The sequence below is a fragment of the Schistosoma haematobium genome, chromosome 3 (genome assembly GCF_000699445.3).
Source record: "Schistosoma haematobium chromosome 3, whole genome shotgun sequence".
Classification (NCBI taxonomy): domain Eukaryota; kingdom Metazoa; phylum Platyhelminthes; class Trematoda; order Strigeidida; family Schistosomatidae; genus Schistosoma; species Schistosoma haematobium.
Window position 1 is genome coordinate 37,201,178 of NC_067198.1, and position 25,615 is coordinate 37,226,792.

The window sequence follows — 25,615 nt, forward strand, 5'->3', positions numbered from 1 at the left end:
TTTTTTTTTAATATATGCTGAGGCGATCACAAAATTACTCAAATTCTGTTAATATTCCCAAGACCTCACTAAGAACAATAATAATAAGCAGTGTAGTTTAAACGGGAATTCTATATACACCTAATCGCTATTATCAAGACTTACTTCTTATAACTGTTACCCCTCGTGGAAGAGCATAGGTAACCCACCAGCATTCTCCATTGAACTCTGTTCTGGGTGGTACTTTCCAGTTGCTATGCATTCTTCTGATGTCTGCTTCCAGTTTCTGGTGCAATGTGCTCCTTGGTCTTCCTCTTTACCGTTTCCCTTCAGCACTTCAAGTTAGCGCTTGCCTCGTGCTGAAGTTTGATTATTTTCGCAATGTATGTCCTATTCACATCCAACGTCTTTTCCTAATTTTCTCTTTAGATGGGACCTTGTCTGTTCTCTCCCACAGTAGGCTGTTCCTGATGGTATCCATCCAATGGACGTTGAGTATCTTGAGTAGACAACTGTTTATAAATACTTGTACTTTTTGATTATGTTTGTAGTAGTTCTCAAGGTTTCAGCCCCGTACAGTGAAACTGTCTTGACGTTCGTATTGAAGATTCTGATATATCTAAAGGAATAATTGTTAAATCTCACTGGACACTGTGAACTTCCAAAATGTCATTTTGTCCCAAATTGATTTTCAAGTCCCTTTTTACTTGACTAAAATATTTATTTAAAAAAACAATGACACCTAACAGTATTTTCATCAGCTTTTGTTTTACTGTTGTTCTGTTGTTTTTTTTCTTTTCTATTCTTTATTCTTCAAGTTTATCAATCAATTTAAACAATGTGTAGATTCAATGAAGACTCAAATTCAACCAGAAGCAAATAGTCCATCTGGAATACGTGTACCAGTAAGTTTTTTCGTATTTTAAAGTATTTCTATCGTTTTATTAGAAGTGTTTTATGTTCTCTAAGCCAGATAGATACGTTAATTTTGAATCTTTCGTTGTCATTCGTCTGAAAATAGCATCATTAAGACAAAGAAAGCCTCACAACTAAACATTTCAACTCAGAGACCACAAAACCTCCAATATTTTAGTAGTCGAATCCTTCAAGTTCATCTTATTTGGGGTTTGTCAGCTGGAATGAACCTGTATCCCATAATTGACATCCACACTGAAATCTTGAACCCCAATACCTATCCATCGGTCCAAATACCAACTCATTTAATAACCGAGTTGGAGCCTAGATAATAATCGACTTCACATGATGTAATATTTATTATTATTATTGTTTATATTTACCTGCTAATTAAATTTTATCGAGTCTTAGTGTAAACATCAAAATTGCGATACAAATACATTCTTACCCGACGAATCCTAAATTAGGCAAAATGTGCATCCTGGATCCACTATCTATAAAGATATGTTACTATTATTGATTGACTGGTTGATTAAATAATCTGAAATACTTTTAATCTTATGTAAATCATATGATCTTTATTTACACATTACATAAACAGATCATATTTTTTTACATTAAAATATGTAACTTTTTTTTCTACCAACCTGGTATTGTTTAATACACTCATAGTTTACTTCCTGATCTCACTTTTTTTGGTGAATTTCTGTAATCCAACATAAATTATACTCATTTATTTGAAAGTAAAGCTAATTTGCCTAATCACTTTCATCTTTATCTTTACTATTCCGTAGAAAATATTATGTAAAATAATCAAGCTTGCTACAATGTTATCCAACATTTTGTTTTTTTTTATTTAAACACATAAATATTGGTACAGAGGGGCACCAAAATGTTCACCCACCACACAATAAAAATGCGATTGTGAAGAGATAGCGGAGGAAAGGTGGGTATAATGGAAAAAAGAAAAAAAATGGAAAGAGATTAGTGTATGAAAGTGAAATATTAATAATATTGATGATGAGAGAAGCAATTCAGTTACGAAAAATATGACCATAAAGAATCCTCTCAGTTAAAGAATTTACGCTCACTTACAAGGAAAAGGTTACATCACGATCACCACTGACTCATATTCTGAGCCATATCTGATAACGTCTCAATCCAAAGTGTTGCACTATCTCTAGGACCCCAACAGGGAGTCGTAAAGGACCGACAGATGCCAGTCCCTTACAGCATTCTTCGATACCATGACACCATGGTCATATAATGATCCCCTCTTCACTTTGACAACCAGTCCCAGCATCGACTAAAAATGCACAATGTGGAATTCTCTGAAACGACATTCGTAGAACATATACAAGTCACCGAAGTCGGTGTTTCAAGGTGGGGGCACCAAAGTGAACTATCGTCACTGTTCCCGAACACACGTTGCCTAACCTCCACACTGCTAACATAATGTCACTGAATATCAGTTATTCTCCAGAGACAAGGATGATCAAACACACAGGTGCTTAACATTCACAACTCGGAAAGGTCAGGTCTCAAAAGCATAGAGCAAAACTGCTCTTGTAGTGTATCCTACTTATACGGACCACTAAATAAAATGTGTCAAGAATTTGAAGTAGGATTCTTACTGACGGGAGGGAAACATGAGGGGAAGAGAAAAAAACAATCAATCCAAGTAGCAACAGGAATTTAGAAAAACGATGAAGCTCGTAAGAAACAGTGCAATGATGTGAAAACGATGTATTTTAATGTATTGTCTCCATATTTTAGAGATGCGGTGTGTGATTTTGCTTAACACAATAACTGATTTAATCTACTAAAGTCTTCGTGCATTGCACTCTCACTGGTCGGTTGTAGATCCCACGTTTTACAGCTAGACTAACATCACGAAGGCACCAAAGATGGCCCAGATTGCCATAGGTCGCTAACCAGTAGCTTTAAGCGTCTTCAGTTGATCGATCTCATTTCGCGGTGAAAATTACTTTTCGAAAAAAAGAAAATCTCCATACAACCAATGTGACTAATAATATACGAGTTCAAGTTATAAGGCGTTTATACCGTTTGCAGTTTAAGGTTATACCAATCCTGCCCTCATTCAAAACAATCCCTATTTCTGGAAAGATACGTTTTTTTCTCACATTTCCTTAGACGTTCTCAGAAGTTGAGCTGTTCAGCTGCTTCGTTGTTTTACATTTTATATCATCTTTTCATAACTATTCTATTTTTCGAAAACATAAAAATAGTAGATTGCACCAGTAAATGAAAAGAGTAATCTATCCCGGCGATAAAAATTGGTAACAGTCAGAAATTCATGATGAAACACTTAATGAATACTGTGATGTATTGTTGTATATTTCCTTATGAGGAGATCACAACTCTCATCATATATTAGTAACTGAAATGTACAATGCGACTGGTCGTTTTTTAGTTCCAGTAGTAACTAACATACTTAGAAGTTCAGTTTGGGTATTTATTGATGAATAGATTACACACAGATATAACTGTTAATCAAATCTATTCCAAGTAATTTAATGTCTCATCCTTTGTATTCATTTCTAATTTTCAGTATTTAACTTAAGTAAAAACTGTTTACATTAGTAACAATGGTATAGTTAGCATCTCAGTTGATTGATTATTGGTCTTGTGTATGTGTACTTTTCATATTTGCTTTTCGTGGGAAAGTGTAATTTTTACTACTTTTTACCTCGTCATCGCTTGAATGTTTTTTTTCTTGCGATTATCTTTTTGTATAGTCAATGATTCATTGGTAGGTGTAATCTAATCAGTAAACTATCTATTTAACGGTGATGCAGCAAACCCAGACGATGACAATAATAATAATAATAATAATAATAATAATAATAATAATAATAATAGTGGAAAATGTGAAATAAATTACACTTGACTAAGTAATTACCTAACTTGTCATTTGAGACGTAGTTTTTGCTTGTCTCAGTTTACTAGTTATACATTTCTACAACTTCTATTCGAGCCTTATTTTAATGCGTCCATTATTGTGCGCGCATATATGTGTGTATCAGTGTACTTGGTCAAAATATCAACTGTTTATCTTGTGAACTTGTTACATACTTGTTCAAAAACACATCTTAGTTGTATCCTAGAATCCAGAGTTATTTCACCCTGAGCAAAAAGCAGAAGGCGGGAAACATAGGAAAAGCCTTACTCCCAAAGTTTGTTTATGTACAAAATGGCGATAATAGTTATACGGAATTATACATAAGTTGATAACAAAGTCAGTATTTGTCCAATCATTTTAAAAAAAGTACATTCAGCCACTTTATAAGTTTTTTTCTCTGTAAGTTCCTAATGAGCACAGATTAATCGAAGTGTTTTCATCATCTTCCATAGCTGCTGTAAACTTTTTCAAACAATTATCAAAGGGTCCCAACAATGAAAATCAGTTGCACAACCGTTAATCATAAAGTGACATTCGATATTTGCTTAATCTTAATCTTGTAACTTATTTTTTAAATTCATTATTGAATTGAGTAACATTATCTGTTTCATTTTATGGTAAAATTATGATTTACAGATAAGCCAATTGGAATCGAAAACTCAACTTTTAAGTTTTTGCTTGAGATTCAAGTACCATGTATAACAAGCAGTAAAAATACCTTTGTATAGTGTTCAAAACATCCAACAGGATTGCGAATGATTATTTTTTGTAATCATGGATTTAAAATGATATTGTTAAGTGTAGTAAATGCCTAATTCTATCTCACCCTGAATACTTGATCCTGAAACAAACATTAATCTTGTGGCAATATGTTTTATGAATCAACCAATAAGATAGCCCCTCGTGTTTACGGGCGAACTTCAACATTATAGCTGATGTCAGTTCGGGAATAAATTATTAACCCTAAACATCCAATCCTTACCCTAAATAAATAAATTAATATATTTGTAATATCCCAACGAGTAGAAAAATTAAATTTTTTGACGTCTCGTGACTCAGTGTAAGCCATTTCTTCAGAGAATAACTAACCAAATCAAAATTAATCCAAGTTTATATTCTTATGTTGTTCCTTTGTACTATTTAAACAGAATAATTTTAATTTGGTTATTTATTCTCTGAAGAAGTGGCTTACACCAAGTCACGAAACGTCGGAAAATTTAATTTTTCTACTCATTGGGATATTACAAATATATTGATTTATTTATAACAATCTACCTAATACTCAGTTTATTCGAAATCATCAGGTCAAACCCTGATAATGATACTTACTTACCCTAAATAGCTAACCCTAACTTAAACCAATATAGGGCCTCTTATAAATGTTTTTGGGTTCTTATACAGACGATCTATATCCATTCGGAAGAATTTAGATTTCGTTGTTCTTTCATTTATAAACAGAGCAGCCTGGAAAAGATATTAATAGATTTATCGACCGTAAAGTCTGTTTATACTTTTCAATATTATTGTTTTCTTTCCCATAAACCATCGCTTTCTGATTGACTGGTTAAAAACCGGCTGGAAATTTGTCGCGCTTATTTTGAACTCATCCGCAAAGTATGGTTTTGCCTATTCTATAATCCCGTTTTTATTTGTCTTTTAGTTGTACTACATACGTTTAAATTCACAATGAAGTTGGTTCTATTATTTCCTGTCATATATATATATATATATATATATAACTCATATTTTCAATTCCCTCTCGTTGCCTTGACTCCTTTAATCAACTAACAGTCACTGTCCATAGATTGACATCATATCATATGGAAGAGGTTAGGTACAGAAAAAGAGAGAAGCAAAAGTGTAATGAAATATTGGAGCTAAGGTTCTAAAAAAAGGCAAAGAGTGCTGAGTATTATCACAAATACGACAAGGGCTCAATGATTGAAGCACATAGTTTTCAACGAGTGAATCATAGAATAAAACCCCACTTAATTTAATTCATAACAAACCGTCCCATAAATTGTGTATTCATTAGTATATGCAAAAACAGATTTAATACAGACGTACAAGGATATCCCTCGTAGTTGAGTACACCAATCTCCATAATTGTTAACTGAGTTACAGTGAAATTTATTTTGATGTACACAATAAATTGCATGTTATATTTTTTTGTCCGATCAACATTCAACTTTGCTTTTTGGCATTTTTTTCTGAAGTTCCAGCTGATTTTCTATATTGATCCTATGCATTTTTACATTCTGTTAATGTCTATCGAGAGTAACTTTTTACTTTGATCTCTCTCTCCTCTCTCTCTCTCTCTCTCTCTCTATATATATATATATATATATATATATATATATATATATATATATATATATAATGTTTCTTTCATTTATTCCGTGTTCACTGATGAAGTAAGAAAAACTAATGAAACCAATGTCGGTGTACAAAATAACCAATATTTCAATAATCACATGTTTGTTCACTATTTCTCTGATAGAGAGAAAAAAAATAACCAAATGATGATTGCTTGTGTATCTGTCAGGTTTCATGTGTCTTCTTTTCCGTCATGATTCACATCTCACTCACCCTCAATAAAATTATTAATTAATTTCAATTATGCAATATCATACACATGTATTAGTTCATAACCTATTCTTAATATTTATCATTAAGTGTTTTTTTTTACTTGAAGTTAATTTGTTTACCATCCACCCACGATAACAGCAACATAACCGGCGACACAGACATTAGAAATAATGAATAGAACTGGGGAATAGTTGTAAAGGAAAGCCGTTGACAAAGCTGGTTGTTGATTCGTGGTCGACGGTTTACAGTCCACAAGAGGTAACAGGTGTAAGTAATTAATAACAATATGAAGAACAGTTGTACAAGAACATTACTGACGTAAACCTGTAATTAGTTGACACTTGGATTAAAAGTTGAAAGAGTTATTTTGGCTTTTTTTTCGTATCAATCAATCACGAACAGCATAAGGCATGCAATTAATGTGTACATCAAGACAACTTAATACAATTCACATCAACACAGCATAGTAAGAGATGAAATCGAAACAAACGAAATACACATATTGTAAACCGAAACAGAATAATATGGTTCTAAAAAAACTAGGTGAAACTGATAAATAAACAGTTAAGAATAATTTCAATAGTTGAGGTCATGAGTCAACCGAAGCTAGACCACCATGGAAAACTTGGAAGCACTGGACTGCCGTTTCATCCTATTGTGGGACTCCTCAGCAGTGCACACCCACGACACCGCGTCGAAGAAACGGCCGTCCAGTGCTTCCAGGTTTTTCATGGTGGTCTAGCTTCAACTGACTCATGATTTCAACCAGTGAAATTTCTAGAAAATCTCCACAAAACCCCTTCTGAAGTTAAGAATAAATATAAAACTATTAACACTCATGATTTAGAAGGAAATTGGAAAGAGATCAAAACATCTGCGTTACTGAACTTGGTTTTTTTTCAAGTACCATCTCATCTATCATCCCTGAGCATAAATTACAGACGTCAATCGGAAAACATACACCGATCTATATAGCTTGAAACTAACAGTCGATACATTCATATGGACATCAATTAATCCTATGGTCTTAGTTTAATTTACTTTCATGTTAGAATTTTCTTTATACAAAATAAGGTAGTTAATTCTATATAAATAATGAAACAAATTTCCCATCCCTATTTTTCTTTTATCAACACATTCGATATATGAATGAAATGTTCAGAAAATAATGCACTATAAACATCTGATTTATGTCTGTTTATACATTTTCTATTCTTGTCTCAAAAGTTGCTATCGTCTAGTTTCTACCCCTTTCCTATCTTTATTTTTTCCCCTCTCATTCGATTTTCTTCTATTAGAGTTTAAATAGAAACTGTTTCTTTTATTTATCAAATAAATAAGAGAATATATATATATATATATATATATATATATATATATATATATATAAAGAATATTCTAGGCATAGATTATGGAATTACTGCATTCCATTGATTATTTCACATAGTATCGAATACATACTTAAGTGCATTACATAAGATTCCAATCTATCTGATAGTTTATGCTTTCTACAATTGTATGGAATTTTATTTTAAAGGAATTACTCATAGTTTATACACATAATTATATATCTATATAACAACTGTCAATTAAATGTTATAAAATGTTTGTGATTTAGTCATCTATATTGAGACAAGAAATAGACATCTTTAAGAGTATATGAAATGGAAGCATTAGGTTAATCTTTTTACCTCGACTTGGTTTTACAACTATATATATATACATATATATATCCAAACGTCTGTATTTTATTTTTGGCAAATATTGTACTTTTATCTTATTGAAGATAGATATTTATGCACAAAGTTTTGATGAGAGATGAATGCAAAATTGTGAAAAATTCATTAGGAAGAAGTAAATATTTGGAGACAATTACTCACCACAATCTGACATTAGTTAAGCAGTTTGAAGCGAGTGGTAATAGTAGTATTACTACAAGACAGTTTCTAGTGGACTTGAGTACACTGTGATCAAATATTCTAAAAATCTGATTGGAAAGTAAATACTTATCACATTCGATTGTTACGAACAATCATAGCATTATTACCAGTAGGATAAATCTATAAGTTTATGCGTATAGGAAAAATAACATTCAACAACCTCTCATAATTTCATGTATTTGACCATAAAACAAGCATACTGTGATTGAGTTTATCGTCTCGTTAATTGGTTATGTACATCGTCTCCAGTAAGTAGACTAAAAATGGAACTTGTTACTTATTACTAACGTTACGTAACTCATCTGTCAGGAACGGATTCATGTATTTGGCTTTGATCTACACTCTTAGTGTGATGACCATTGATGCTACTCCGTTGCTCAAACTGAATCAAGTGAAACGGGATTCGAACCTTCCACCTAATGCCTGAAAGTCGAACGTCTTAAATACTGCAACGCCGCTTTAGTACTGTTTGAATGGTAATAAGTTTCATCATCAAGATTTTCTGTTTAATTTTTCGTTGAATACTTACATTTAATCATGTTTTGTGTGGTTGGTCGTTTAAATTGCTGTAAGCAATCCGATTGTGATGAGCACTAAAAAAGACCGAACCACTCACTCAGAAGCCCGAATGAATAAGTATCAAAATATATAACGAATTTTTAGTCAGCGAAATTAGTTTATGCAACAGAATGACATGCGTACAAAACACTCTATGTATATGAAAATTTACGCAGTTGAATTCATGAGTCGATCTAAGCTAAACCACCATTGGAAACCTGGAAGCACTGGACGGCCGATTTGTCCTAGTATGGGACTCCTTTGCAGTACACGTCCATGACCTCGCACTCGGGGCTCGAGCTCAGGACCTCTAATCTCGTACGCGAACGCTCAGCTCCTGAATCACTGAGCTGGCATGAAGTGTTGCGCAAAATGATAGATCGATTGAAGTTAGACAATAACACCGTTGGATGCCAGCTCAGCGGTCTAGAGATTAAGCGTTTGTGCGCGAGACTGGAGGCCGTGTGTTTGAGTCCTGAGTGCGGGATCGCGGGTGCGTGCTGCTGAGGAGTCCCATACCAGGACGAAACAACCGTCCGGTGCTTCCATGTTTTCACTGGTGGTCTAACTCAGATCGACTCGTGAATTTAACTATTAAGATACTACAATCTCCACAAATTCTCATACTGTTACATGAATTATGTTAAGGTAGCTGTTACCAGTGACATTAGATCTTTGTGCTATGCCACAAGTCGGTTGATGTTGGAACTGTACAATTGGACATTGACTCAGTGGTTCTAATAATTAGGCATTTTCCGAGTGACCTGAAAATCTTGGATCCGACAACTGAACGGGTCGGTAACAAACATTCTTGAGAAGACACACACTAGAACGTAACAGTAGTTCACTGTTTCCTGCTTTTCAAAGATACTGGCTTATCTTTCACCTGTCATATCAAGAAGCCAGCCAACGATAAGTGATATCGCTCTCTATGTAAACAAACTAGATGAAATGAGAGGAAATTCTACTATCATATTTAATACTGCCCAATAAACAAAGGACAAACAGGTTTTTTTCGTAATTCAGTACTTATTAGTGGGACACTCTCAACTCTTCATAAAAACAAACTCCAGACTTTCAAGTAAGTCACCATGTTCAACAACCTTGCAACTGTTGATTCAATATCCAGCAGTTAACACTGTACACTGCACTGGGTTTGTGACATTGTCCAATGTCTTTAGTATGTTATCGTCCCTCACTTTCTGACATGGTCAATTCCACATGTCATAATATTACAGGGGAACAGTGAAATTTGTCGGGAGGCTAGCTCACTGTTGATTAGTACATAATTATTATTTAGTTAGTGGTTTGTTGAGACTGATTGACGATAGATGAAATGACATTAAGAATTAGAGGGAATCATTTAATTTATCATTTCTCAATAATAATCCTCTTCCATCGTTATATGGCTCAACCCCTACCTTAAAGCATCATACATCACTTTTTAGTAAAAAGAATAATTTACAATTTCCTTACTGTATGGTGAAGTTTATCTAATTGTTTCTCCAAAGTGTATTATAATATGCTTTACCAAATGAGATGTTGTGACATAGTAAAACAAATCAATATTATTTTCTATTCCCTTACCGTTGATTACTCACTATGGATAATAAAATTACTTATGTTTGAACTTGAAAATAAAGTCACTTTGCTTTTTAGAGAAGAAAACTAGCCAGTTCAGCCTTAGTTCACTAGTTGCAATTATGTTCTTAACTTCAACCCTGAGGTCGAGGTCAAGTCTCGCGTATTGGTTTTTGTATTGTATTGTTGTACTATCCAGGTCAATTTGGTGATTCTTTTTTTCTTTCTGCCAATGCTGAATACAATACACATAAACATATTCACACATAAATTCAATAAGATAGATTTGAGGACAAATATTTCGTTTTTTTATAAAAGGTTTTACAACAAAACAATGGAGGATAAAATCAATTAGTAAATTGTTCATTTATGACTAAAGATGTGCATTTCTGTTCTTGAAGGTTTTATCAATGCTCATACACACACCTACAACATCCACTTTTAAAATCGCGTTACTTTGAACGTTACCATCTGGTTGATCCATAAACTATTAAATAGTTAATATCTTTCTCTCGAAACTTCATTCATTTTGATATAAGGATCGTTCACATATGTATACTTTGGTATTAGAGACGTCAGTACTCATGGATCCTACAAAATACGACGAATTACCATGTGAGATTATCATAGATACGCCAATGCCACTGCGGAAGCCCTCAGTATTCAGAGCTACCTAAGATTATATGATATAGAAGCTGAGGATGATTTCCTATTCGAAAGAAAATACCCTCAACTAAATATTTAGATCACATTTATTGTTTCTTAATGATGAACATGGACGACGAGCGACTGCCAGTGGATTAATGTTTAACAACCTATCATCTCGTTGCTAAGACATTGAATGAGTCTTCTATACCTACTGATACTTAGCAATATACGATCCAACTTCTGTCTGACCATCGTAGATCTCACTGAGCATTCTCGTACTTTACGGCACCTAGCTATCCAAGCACTTCCCCGAATAAACAGTACAGCACGAAAAAAGATAACACTCGTTTTATAGAGAAACTTACCAGGTTCTCTACAATACATTTTCAATTACAACCAACCAATATAACTTACCTAGAAGAGATTCTCTATCCATTTACACCTGCAGATGTGCTAATAATGAGTTGGAAGTCGTCATACTTCATGTCTATTGAACAGGTTATGGAGAAGTATCATGAGAATACTGCGCAAATTAGCTGCAGTTAGCCGTCAGCAGAGTTATTACGGTAGACAAGGTCTAATGGCCTAATTATATAACTGAAACCAATCTGTAACAAATACAACTGAGAAATTAATTTTTAAATCTAAACCAATTAAAACTAGGACAGTAAACATGTTTAAAAGTTCTTTAAGGTACAATGTTATTCAGTAAATAAATGTCTTCATAGATCACCAACTGCCGTCGAATGAATTCGAAACTTTACTTCTAAATTTAACAACACCTCCCAGTCTTAGTATTATTCTGTAGATCCCATTTTTAATATTAAAGTAATTATACAGTCCGTTGGCTTTTCAAGATATATACGTTCAGATAGCTTTGTGTTAGTGAAAATTTAGTTTCAGTTACAAACTTCTATTCAATATGATAATAAAACTAACAACAAATCCTTAATATTAGAGCTAGACAAGCTGAAAACTGATTTGGAAATTCTATCAATTCACCTTTGTTACATTTTTTTTGGCGGCAGGTAATTTAAACCGTCAGTATTATAGATCAAAATAATAAAGGTGTTAAACACTAGTTTTTAATAATCCAAAGCTCTATTACCTTAAGGCATTCCATAGTTCAAATCAATAGTCAATAATTACATAAACACCTAGTTTCCAACTCTAACTAACCTATCTGTTCATCATCTTTTTTTTCGACATTGCTGTAAATGTCTCTCTGTAGCAAATTTTTTTCTTCTCTTATAAATATTCTTCATTTTGTTGTTGTTGTAATTTTTCACTATGCTACTTATTGGGGATCACGAGTGGTCCATAAAATTAAATAAAGATTTTATCAGACATTTTGATAGGAAAAAATGTCATTGAAAAAAATTTTTTTTCGCCGTCATTTCTCCCTTCGTACATTATCTTATTTTATGTAAAATTATTGACAGTGCATAAATCATTTGAGTGTGATATTTAAAGTAAAAGGTTACCACAAGTCATTTTTATTCCATTTAGCTGTTGTAATTTGATTATATAACCAATTTGGAAAATACAGACAATTTATTTCGATTTTTTAATTACGGTAACGTTTTAATTTTGTTTAAATTATTTACCTACTGAATTTAAGTTAGTAGTTGTAAGCTGAAGCCATATATATAATTGCCCTTTCTAAACAATAGATACATGATGTGAATCGGTAAGCATTTTTCTCTTCGAGTTTTAGTAATCGACGTGTCACATATATAATATAATGGTTCAAAATATTAGAGTGCAGCCATATCATTCGTGAAACAGTCATCATCATTGGCACCAGATGATCACAAGTTGCATTGCTATCTGATTAAACTTGGAAATGTGTACCATTTGAAACCAATCCACTGGTTTTATGGTTAGATAACCTAAGTTTAATACTTTTTAGATTCACAAGTACAATTTTCTGAGTAGTCCAATATGACAATGAATCTTCAGTCTAATGTTCTCTGATATCAAACGGTTATCCTACCTGAGGTTGATTCATGACGAATACCAGATAATTATTAGCTAACAGTCTTTATTTGGACTTTAGGATGACAATAAAGAAATTTCCCATGTTTTATTTCTGCATGTGATTCAGCAATATTACAGTCTTCAATGCATTCGTTGTCAGTGTTCATGAAAATATCATTAATAAAGCATTCTTAAACTTTTTTTCTAATTTCCACAAATCAATCTAATTGTTTTACCAAGAAGAAAAGTTAGCTTTCTCTTTATTTATACTTCATTAAATCTGTTCCACTTTCTTTTTCTGCTCTATATTCCTAAAACAAACAAAATAATAGTCAGATTCGGTCAATTTACCGAAAGACAATTTATCAAGCCCGTTACAAAATGGTCAAATTCATCCACCAATATCGAATAGTAGTAGTAGTAGTAGTATTATTCCAGTTAACCAACCCACTACACCAACAATAACACCTACATGTTTAACGACTAATTTTATTACTTCACATCAAAATATTTCACAAAATTTATCAAATCCATTATCTATACAACATGTGAATTCATCATCATTGCCTGTAACACTAACAACACAATCATTAACAACAACTAATGGACAAAATGAAATATATTCTAATCAATCTGTACAAAATCAATTAAAATTAGCTCAAGCTCAAGTGAAACGGTTAGAAATGGAAATTAATCAATTAAAACGTCAAGCTATGCCAGTAATGGGTAGTTCAATGAATGGATTAGTTTATACAACAAATTATACTAATATTGAAGTAAGTTGATGAAAACTTGTGTTTTTCCATTCAACATAATAGATAAATGGATTATATCATCATTATTGTGATATAACGGGTGTTTAAAATATTTTATTTCACTTTCACGTATATTACGATAGTACGTTAATACAATGATAAGACTAGTCACGTTATATCAGAACCAAGATTCACAACCCAGGATAGAGAACTAGATTAACACTAGATAATACCTTTATTCGACATAATTACAAGTAGTTGCACTCAGTGAATCCGCGGTAGAAATCAATGGTAAGAAAGGAAATCACATATTTAGTAGTCACTAGGCAAAGCAAGTGCCGCATTCATACAGTTGAAGAACATACAGAACTCAAAACAACTGTCAACCAACATTAGTCATAATCACTTCGAAGGTGCGAAGCACATACCATACTTACGGACACTGATTGCCAACTGATTAAGTGCGGATTGCATGCCTTGGGCATTATCGCACAGTAAGACAATACCATCCGCATACTCAAGGTCGAGAAGTCTTTCTCCAGGCAACAGATCCACACCACCATTACTTACATCCATCAGAGCTGTTTCCAGAATGTCATCGATGGCAAAGTTGAAGAGGAATGGTGAGATTGGGCAACCCTGTCTAACCCCAATGCTTGAATGGAACAATTGAGAAAGATGGTTGCATGGCCTCACTCTACCCGAGGTGTTTGTATATAGGGCCTTTAAGATGTTAATAAACTTCTCAGGCACACCCTTCTTCAATAGACAATCCCAGAGAACAGTCCTTTCAAGAAACACTACGATTGTTGGCCTTTGATAAATATGACGGGTGAAGATATGATCAATATGCCCTCGACCAGAACGAACCCCCCTCCAAATGCCCTAGTATGGCCGAGAGTGGGGTGGGCCCGCCCCCCTTTCGAAATGCTCTCACACGGCCACGTGTATACAGCCTCTGCCAGGGAAGTCCTACTCACTGCCTTCTCGCACCAGGGGGTGTTGTTTACGAAATTGAGAGGACGAAAAGCGAATGTCCGGCGCTTTAACCGGATCCCAAACCAATGGTGCACATCGGCTCCAGTATCCTGAGGTAACAAATGGCGTATGAACCAATTGTTGGTCACCGGCTTCCATGGGACTGCATCTCCTTACGATCCTCCACTGCCTTGTGGATCAGACCTTCAGGTCGAAGGCTCGGGGAGTGGCCCCCTAAGAACACCACCTGCTTCGGTCTGGGCACCCGGGCAGTATCACAGCCGCCACACAAATAAAATGAAAATGACGAATCATAGTTCTCTGTTCACACAGACACATCGGTCCAGGTTGGCATGGTGGGCGTTTAAGCAGTGATTTGATTGGTTAGTTATTAACATACCAATCCTTATTTTTTTTACAAAACGTCGAAAACTAGTAACTAAGGTAAACAAGTTATGCAAATAAATAACTCAAGTTGATTGCTAATAATAGTTATGAATAAATCTTCTCGATAATTAATGGTTTTTAACTTACTACAAATAGTTATAATTACGCATTTAAGTGTGATCCGGGAATGGTATCATTTAAAACCTATCCTTCCATTATTTTCTTGTAGTAGACATTCGTCGTTTAACCACTTAACCCTGGGATTTGTCCCTTTTTATATATTGGGTTTTTCTACTTATTACATTGATTTTGAAATCTATAATTAAAATACGTCACGCTCGCCAAGCTATATTCAACGAAAATTCATGAGTTGATGTTTTTTGGTGAGTTGTTTCTGCAGTTTCTAGGACTTACAATTCTTCTGTGAAATTTGAATTACTTATATTGAACTGGGTACCAAACTATGTGAATGAAAATAAACCCTAAGTAAGAATGAAGTTTGTATGAGATGTTCACTTCATTACCCAAATACTGATTTTAGTTCAGAACTTAATTGTGCAGTGAAATAATTCTACATACAGATATCATTATTAAAATAAATAATATAGAATGTCTCTACTGTTCTTACATTAGACAATGTGTCTGCAAACGAAAAAATTTGCAAGCTCCCACCAGACACATATAGCCTTAGTATAACAGCATCTAGTCATATTTTATTCTCTGAGTTGTGACTCACATTGTTCTGAATATGGCAACTTAATTGTACTAGAAATTTAGATATTAACTTTTCTATTGTTTAGATCTATGTTTATTGTCACTACCCTGTTTTACGTTTAAACAGCCGGGAATATCAATGGATACCGTTGATAGTCCTGATCTACGATGTGGTATTGCACGTTTGGAATTAGATGGTACTAATGGCGGTGGAAGTGCCGGTGTCAATAGTAATGGAGAATGGATTAACGAACTGAGTATTAGTAGTAAACCTAGGCCAGTTGGTACTATTCATCCTTCATTGGTACAAGGTAATCAAAACAGACTATTATGGATGGATCGTGCATCACAAGATACTATACGATCATTGCATATACGTTTAGGAAATGTATTAAAAGAAGCCTTAGAAATTCATCATCGTTTAAGTTCTCTTCTATCAATTCCATCTGTAGAGTAAGAAATTTTGTGTTCAATACATTGAACTCACTGACTGATTACTTCTTTTCAGTCTTCCTGTATACATGACTTTTAAAATTTATTTCTTTATAATTTAGTTTAGATTTCTTAATGTGTTATCAATTTGTTGTTGTTTTTTTCTTCTAACATTAATGTTTCTTCTCTAAGATGATGAAATCCCCCTCTAACAATAATACAAACATCTTCATTTTATTCTTTTTAATAACAACGGATACTGCTAGATGCCTGTCAGTATTTTAATCATCATCTATGCTGTTGTACAGTTCATGTAATTTACTTTAATTTGCTATACTGGTGAAATGTAAATTCTTTTTCAATTTTTTACATAAGACAAAATTAACTCGTAAAATAAACAAGTATTATCACTACTATTCATTCGTAAATAATAATGACAAGGTCATATCTATTTATTCTAATGCATGATGTTTGTTTTATTTCTCTTAATTGATGTTTCTTATTCCCTGCGAATTTCCTCTCCTTTCTTTTCTATCTTTTATAATATAATTCCAAGATTAATTTTATAAATACTCCTTAATATAGTGGTATTACTTTAGATACAATGATTCGTCTTTAATGTCAATGAATTACTTAAATAGATTAAATTTGATTCATTTCTCGTAGTGAAATATCTGCAAGATATTTCTTATGTACTTCGTGTATCAGTCGATCTGACAACTGTTATTACAATAATTACGAGCGGTTCATAATTTTCCCGAGGACGGTAATATAAACTGCTAACTAGTTTATTTTTTTATAGCATATTTCAAACAATTACCAAGCACATGATGGGAGACAATGAGGAAGCAAATAATTTAATGGAAATTATGAAGTAGATAAAAACAGACATGCGGTTTAAGCTACTAACATTTAGGCGAGTAAGGGTAACTGTATTCGTGGGCATCGGAATGTAAGGGTACAGGTATAAGCAGATTCCTACTGACATAAATCATGGTGTGTTGAATTAATTATTCGGAGAGCTTAGTTTATTGCTGTCCTCCAAGCATTGCACTTGATAAAAAGATGGATAATATAAAATAAACTGTATCAACTTCCTTTCGAAATGCTTCAGTGGAAATATACTGTGTATCTGTTAGCGGGACATAGGCTGGATTAAAACATGCTCAATGCATGATTGCTTTGGTGTACTCTGATTGGCTAATTCTTATCCAATCAGCACTAGTCGATAGTTAGAGAATACTCTAGAATCTTCTCATGTAAAAACTATAAATATACTGACGTTTTCTCTATTGTGCTTCCTACTGGCTTCTGACTTGCTATTTGGAATATAATCTCTTTCCTGTTCAACCGTGTTCTGATTTGGGGACTTGTCGAGTGAATCGGTGTCCGAGAATACTAAGCAATAGGAATAGCTGGGTCATAACCGTAAGAAGAAAGAGATTATAACAGTATCACTCTACCATACAACTTGGTGTAAACAAAGAATTACTATGTACCGTAATTCAATTGTACTAAGGTAACATAAAGGCTATGCAGAATTCAGATTCTTCTGGTCATTTTGCTTACAACAGCTAATCGCATACTGAGGTAAAACAAAACGTTCCACGAAGTTCTATGGCACGATAGTTGCGATACATCTCTTCCAATAATTGGTTCAAAGCCTCGAAACCTGTTCTCATCATCTCGCATCTTCGGAAGTATCAAGGCAGTATTAGCGAACATTCTCAACAAAAAGTATGGTTCAAAATCAAGTGCTCTGTATGTGACTACCCTACTTGTTGAGTCGTTTCACTTTATTGTCTTCAAAAGGTCATAATAGGTCTTAGACATTAAAAACAAGTATAAGTATAGAGTGAGAATAAGCCGTCTACTGTCCAAATGAACGCATCTCACTACGTCGAGTACGTTCACCAGACATTAGTTTTTGATACATTGGATCTTCAAACCACGATTTTTTCCTTATATGATTCAGATTAACAGTACTTTTCAACGATATGAAATGGAATGGTTAGAAGACGCATTATTGTTCTACCACGAAATATCTAGGGTGAATTAGATTAGAAAATACCGCACTAATCTGCATATTACAATCATTCTTCTGCAAACTTACTAACAGAAATTTCTGATAAAAACTAAGAAATCAAAAGTCTTTCGTAGTATATAAAATCGGAATGTTATTAATACTTAGAAAACAATGCCAATTATATAAAAATGACAATAACAAACACCGAAATAGCAAAAACTTAGTGATTTTTGACGAGGAAAGTTAGAAAATGCCGAAGGTGTTTTTAAACATAAATGCTGCCACCAATTATTATAAAATATGTAATTTTACTTTGACAAGATTACATTTATTCTTCACAAACGAACACCTCTCGTCTCATCCGTTTCATTTGTTGATATGAATCTGATTCAGGATAAGCGCTACGCTTACGATAAGGTCGGGTGTTTTGTTTTATCATTACAAAGTGTAATGAATCATAGTGCCCTGAAGATGAGTCTTCCTCATTTTCGGAAGCAACTTCGTCGTACTCTGTTTTACAGTCATCGAAGGCAATAGCTTTACGATCGATAGTACTGAAGGCTAACGGTTCTATTGGCAAGAAATACAAAGGTAATTGTACCTTGTCAACTGGTTGAAGTTCTTTGCGCTCAGTTAACTCACAATCCATATTAGTATCAATAGAAAGTAAACTATTTTTATAAACAGATTCGTAGACAGTATATTCGTTAGATATTTCAACCATTTCACTTTCTGAAACCTTATTATCCATAATCGCATGATTTGAATAAATAACCTTTTGATATACTGGAACTACATTTGTGTGACAATTTGGACAATAAGCTATAGGTAATTCATTAGAACATTGTTTTAAAGTCGGAGCGATTGGATCATCCCGTTTAAAAGTTTTTATATAATTTCCCGATTCACTTGATAGAGACTCAAGAGACGAACAGAGATTAGTGTCAAAGTTATTAGATATTCTTGAGTTTCGACGTTGCTGAACCCACCTTGACTTTTGAGTATCTATATTTTCTCGAAAGGGACGCTTAAAAGTTAAACTTGACCGCTTCGTTGCGCATAATAGCGACCATAGTAATGGTTTTTTCTTTATTTTCAGCTTATTCTCTACTAAAGCGCGTTGTGAACCAGAACTTTTAGAAAACCATCTCATTATAGACTAGAAAGATAAGGTCGGAAACAAAAAATTAATAAATATTTGCTAATTTTGAATTTTTGTAGTAACGAAGAAACCCCAAATGTGACCGAACAACACAAACGAGAAAGTGTATAGATTTTACACAACTTACCCTTTAAATATAACTGGTGTAGTGGAACGTGCCTTTAGAATTAAAATTTATCTAACTTAACTAATATCTAATTAGAGAGTAAATCTTCGACGGCGTGGACAACAAAAATTTATTTACCCTCTCTCTCTACGCTTACTGCTATATATATTCAATCAAAATGACCATGAATTTCGAAGTAGTAAGTAAAATTCCTTCATTTTATAAATAACCAATAATACGATAGCATAATCTGATCAGAGTTTCACAGCATTTGGACGCCGAGTTAATGTGAGACATTACAGAAGAAGAATGTATTTGTAAAGTCCCAGCGAAAGAATTTGAAGTAAATCCAACGTCTCACCTGGCAATCTGGTCTAAGCTTTTCTAAGGAAATATAATCAAAATTATCGAATATAAATAGATACAAGGTTCTCCGGTTTACTGTATACTGAATAAATCATCTAATCAACGTTAACAATGTTTAAAGTAGGTATTCACATTAGTGTGTAAGAGACATGTGGTGTGAAACGAAAAATGTTAACATAACAGATCGTGTGTATACGTAAGTGAGAAGAAATTTCATTCACCATATATTGTCTTCGGTCGGTGAATATTAAGAAAACGTATTATACACATGAATCAAAAATGTTACAGTATGCATTAAATGAAGATAAATAAACAAGATAAAGGAATGAATTCAAAGAGGAAGAATGGATTTGTAATTGAAAGCTTATGTTATTTTTAATGTTTCAGTTAACTGTTTAACATATTCAGATAAGATAACTGATTTGAACCGTTGAATGTAATATCTGTTAATTAGTTAATGCGATACAGATAAAATGGAATAAGTTCAGGTTTACTTATTAATCATTAGTTGCCATGGGACAGCTAATTGTATTCCATCTCACCTATTGTTGTAACAAGTGGACTGCAGGCTAGATGCGCAGCGTTTTATCGACCAATTCAGTGACACGGAAAACACGTAGTGAACGACCTGGTGCCCTTATTGGTCCCGCCCCACCCCTCCTTGTGGGAAGGCAGCATCGCTGTCATGCTGGTTGTCCGAGGGAAACACCTTACTGCTGTCACACTTCTCTACAGTCAGCAGTACGACTCCGCCCTCAGACCTTGAGTTGCTGCTTTTAGTCTTAACGTTCACCAATCGACCTGCCTGGCATGGTAGAACCTACAGGAACATATGTTCCAGTCAATATAGCTCGGTTGGGTCATCACGATAGGCAAGCCCGACCACCGCGTCAAGGTAGCAGCTTCGGTCGGGCTCGCCGGCGTAGGTATAGCATTGAGTCCTAGGGCAGAACTAGCTCTCTTAGACTGGATCCCAGTAGACAGTCGTTTGTGCGCTGTCCGACTGAACGGAACAGTAAGGACCCGAAAAGATAGGGACACTCGTCGTTGCCTCTTCGTCGTCTCTGTCTATTCCCCCACTGACTGCAGAGCAGATGATGTAAAAGATGAGTTTTACAGAAAGCTCTCCGACCTTCTCCGAAAAGCTAGGCGCTCGGATGTATTAATAGTGGTCGGTGACTTTAATGCTCAAGTAGGTAAACTAAGCGATAGAGAAAGACACCTGGGTGGATCTTATGGTGTCGTGGCTCAAATAACAGATAATGGCGACCGTCTGTTGCAGCTATGCTCAGATAACCGCTTGTCCCTTGCAAACACTAACTTTAAGCATAAGGAAAAACATCTTTTGACATGGCTACCCCATAATTCGTCCCAACGTTGGACCCAAATAGATCACATCGCTATCAGCCACCGATGGAGGGGCTCGATAGAAGACTGTCGCTCATTCTGCAGCACATGCCTAAATTCAGATCATGCTCTAGTACGAGCGCGTATTTGCTTGCGTCTTACTGGACGTAGGAAAGACGCTGCAAGGAAACCTCTTAGGGGCCTACGTAATGAAAGTCAAGCTAAGAGTATATTTCAGGAACAACTAGGAAAACAGTTAGGCAGCCATGTATGTGATGCCCACCCCGATGCAACATGGAATGATATCCGAAAAGCTGTGGAAACAGCAGCGATATCTGCTAGTAAGGTAAACCAGAAGGTTAGGGAGCAACACTGGATCTCAACAGCATCTATCTCACTGATAGATGCTCGGAAACTCATTCCACCTAGCTCTGAACATAATGAAGAGCGGAGTCAGCTTAAGCACAAACTGAAAAGAAGCTTACGCAATGATCGCGAACAGTGGTGGGTAGCGAAAGCAAGAGAGATGGAAAAGGCGGCGGCAATAGGTAATAGCGGACAATTGTTCAGACTCGTTAAGGAAACCGGAATTAGGAACCCGACCGTTAGCGAAACAATCTCAGAGAAAGATGGACATATTATTCATTCTCAATCCAGGAGATTGGATCGATGGGCAGAACACTTTAGGGATCAGTTCAACTGGCCTTCAGCCACACTTCGGTTTCCCACGATCTCTAGTCAACCTGAATGGCAAGTTAATGTAAGTCCTCCGTCCCTTTACGAAGTTGAAAAAGCCATAGGAAATCTGAAACGAGGGAGAGCAGCAGGCCCTGACAGGTTTACTCCTGAGATTTTTGAGGATGGTGGTCCAGTATTACCAGTGAGATTGACTGAAGTCTTAGGTAGAATTTGGGAACTGGACATAATCCCATCTGACTGGTCTCAATCACTGGTTGTGCCAGTCTATAAGAAAGGACAAAAGTCCTCTTGTGACAATCACAGAGGAATCAGTTTGACTAATATAGTGTCTAAAATATTAGCTTCAATAATACTTCGACGCCTAATCAAAGCTCGTGAAGAGCAGATTAGAGAAAACCAGGCCGGTTTTCGACCTGGACGTGGTTGTATAGATCAGATATTCACACTACGTCAGGTTCTAGAACACAGACACACATTCAGACGCCCCACAACCGTAGTATTTCTCGACCTTAAGGCGGCATTCGAGTCTGTTGATCGTGAGGTTCTATGGCAGTGTTTGTCACTGAAAGGAGTACCAAAGAAGTACATTAACCTTATAAAGGCTCTCTACTCGAACACAACTGGTAGAGTAAGAGCTTATGGCGAACTGTCATCAGAATTTATTACCTCAAGTGGTGTTCGTCAGGGCTGTCCACTCTCCCCATTCCTGTTCAACTTTGTGGTCGACGTACTTTTAGAGATAACACTCTCCTCATCTAAATTTACAGGGGTTGAACTTCTACCGGGAGGTTCACTTGTTGACTTAGAATATGCTGATGACATAGTTTTATTTGGTGAAGACGCTGACAAAATGCAGAGTCTTCTGACCACTCTAAGCAACAATGCAAGCATGTTCGGGATGCGATTCTCTCCCTCGAAATGCAAAATGTTACTTCAGGATTGGGTTGCATCGACACCAGAACTAATGGTAGGGAGTGAAGTAGTTGAGCGTGACGATCGCTTCACTTATCTTGGAAGTCTCATCCGCCCTTTTGGTCTGGTGTGTGACGAAATCTCAGCACGGATACAGAAGGCTAGACTAGCTTTTGCCAACTTGCATCATTTATGGCGTAGGCGAGATATCCGTCTATCAAACAAAGGACGTGTTTACTGCACAGCAGTTCGTCCCGTCCTACTTTATGGCAGTGAAACATGGCCGGTAAGAGTAGAGGATATTCGTAGGTTACTAGTATTCGATCATAGGTGTCTTCGAAACATTGCTGGTATATGCTGGGACTATCGAGTAAGTAACGCAGTTGTTAGGAAATGGGTACTAGGTAAGGATGGCAAATCAATTGATGAAGTAGTGAAACTTGATCAGTTGAGATGGCTTGGACACGTGTTACGTATGCCCAACGACCGACTGCCTCGACGTGCGATGTTCAGTGGTATAGGAGTAGGTTGGAAGAAAGCTAAGGGTGGCCAGACCAAAACATGGCACAAGTTCATGAAGTCACTGACAAGTGGTCTGAGTCATGTCGGTAGGTGTAGACTACCTGGTTGGGGACCACGAGATGAAAGCAACCGATGGTTAGAGACGCTGAATGACATGGCTCAAAATCGTTTGCAATGGCGCAGGTGCATCCACTCTTTGTGTTCTCCCAAATTCTAATCTTCTGAATTCTTTGTCCCATTCTTTTTTCTCTTTCCAAATTTATTTCACTTGATTATAGTCCTTGAATAACATCTTCAAACACTAATTTTTCTGATTACAGCTTATAATTTTACTACATCTAGCACTACGGGATTTGAATCGACCACTGCATCTCTGTGCTAATGTGGTGTGGCAACTCGAACTGATGTACGTACGTACGAAGTCCTACGTTGGGACTGACTGCCTGAATTAGAGGGTAGATGAAGACCATGTGGATAAATCCTTGAAATTAGGTCACGGCTTAAACCGTCTGGTTTCATCCTTTTAAGAGATAGTCACACTAACAGTTAACAGTAATGTATGCTTCCCAGTGAAATCTGAACACTAACCTGGTGTTACGTATCACGGTTGTCTTATATTCATTTTGCTCCAAAAACCTATCGCTATGACTATGTATATGTTTTATCAAACTTTTATCGCTCCTCAGTGCGTTTGGAGCCCGAAGTACGTCTTTGACTAGCTATCAATTCAGAGAATGTCAATAAACTCCGCTACCCTTTTCTTGACGTTTCGGTTGAAGTTGTTAACATGCATCACTGCTGTTTTCATAGGTACTGTGACATGTTACATTCGAGTTAATCATAACGTCTCGAATGTATGGAAGAAGTTACCAAATGAAAGCATCTAAAATTTCGAAGAGAATCACAACGAAGACTGTTTCTTGGTATTTTTTTAAGGCTGTCTTAAATAGCGTTTGGGAATGCAAAACTCCGACTCGAACTATGAAATTAGTCATTTCGCACAATCCTAAATACTTTCCAGATAAACATGTTACTGAGGTGAGATCTAAATTGATTATCAAACGCTGATAGGACAGAATTATATTACATACTAACTAGAGTTGGGAAATCTTATGTATGGAATACATCCACCATGTCCTGAATTAAAAACGTAAATTACAGTTTTATGTGAAGTTATACTCTTGATGACGTCCCGTTGAAATCATAGGCTAGAATACAATCGTGACCTGGTGTTCGCCGAATTTAAGTTCGTCTCAGCTGATGTCATTGACAAAAACATAAAAACACAAACCACAAAAAAAACTAGGCAAATTACCAACTACTAACGCGGTAGTGAGTATCAACCACAAATTTTACTTATAATCACCTTTGTCTCTACATTATGACCAATTGTAAAGAAGGTCAACTGATTAAGACCTAAGAAATTAACCAATGAGAGTGAAGCTTAAACTAAGCTAGTAATAAGGTCGAATTTAATGCTCTCTCCCTATCTTGGATCTTGCTCTCAGGTTATTGGCTAAAATTCACCAGTACACAACATAACAAATTTTCTAACTTGTTTCTAAAACGCTCTGGTCTTGGTTACGCATGAGTCATACTACTGCTTTTTGTGTAGCTTGATGATCCCACTAATGTCGATTTCAATTTTGTCTGTATAGTGTGCTGTATTGGTTGCCTTCTATTTGAGCAGGCTTGGTGACATTGTCATATCTAAAAGAAGTGGATTAACTTCAAGAAATAACAATTGTTTTGGTAGAACAACATGAATTCACCCATTTCGAGGATTTATATCCTCTGTAAAAGATGTACACCTGTTTCGTTTTAGTCACTAATACTGTAGTTTTAAGTTGTAGGCAACTGAAGAGAATCCACGAAATGAATGAATTCATTTGAATTTCCCCAAGGTTTCCCTTTATTTCCTCTTTTTTGTTTGTTTGGGATATTATTCTGCCGTGTTACTTGTTCTTTTTTATTCAAGTTGATAAATGTGAAAAATTGTAAAGAATGGATTAAATTGCAAATAATTTCGATTCCGCATTACCGCATGTATGTGATGCTTCTAAAATTACAGTTTTTCTATGCACTCATTAGTTAAC

General features: G+C 35.2%; 2 protein-coding genes across 2 annotated transcripts in view; one reads left to right on the plus strand and one right to left on the minus strand.

Moving 5' to 3' along the window:
* The window catches only part of HOMER3 (Homer protein 3), a 33,093-nt gene extending 11,469 nt beyond the window's left edge, over positions 1–21,624 (plus strand). Inside the window, exons 4-7 of the mRNA XM_051213791.1 lie at positions 798–884; positions 13,446–13,889; positions 16,075–19,872; positions 19,918–21,624. Of these exons, the coding sequence (XP_051069793.1) occupies positions 798–884; positions 13,446–13,889; positions 16,075–16,404 (861 nt within the window). The 3' untranslated portion in view covers positions 16,405–19,872; positions 19,918–21,624. The remainder of the gene's footprint in view (positions 1–797; positions 885–13,445; positions 13,890–16,074; positions 19,873–19,917) is intronic.
* MS3_00005693 (uncharacterized protein) lies at positions 18,537–24,853 on the minus strand. The gene is made up of 2 exons (XM_012944608.2): positions 24,835–24,853; positions 18,537–19,564 (listed from the first exon to the last, which is right to left on the minus strand). The coding sequence occupies exon 2, from the start codon at positions 19,556–19,558 to the stop codon at positions 18,734–18,736; it is 825 nt and encodes a 274-aa protein (XP_012800062.1). The 5' UTR covers positions 19,559–19,564; positions 24,835–24,853; the 3' UTR covers positions 18,537–18,733.
* Positions 24,854–25,615: the final 762 nt, after the last annotated feature.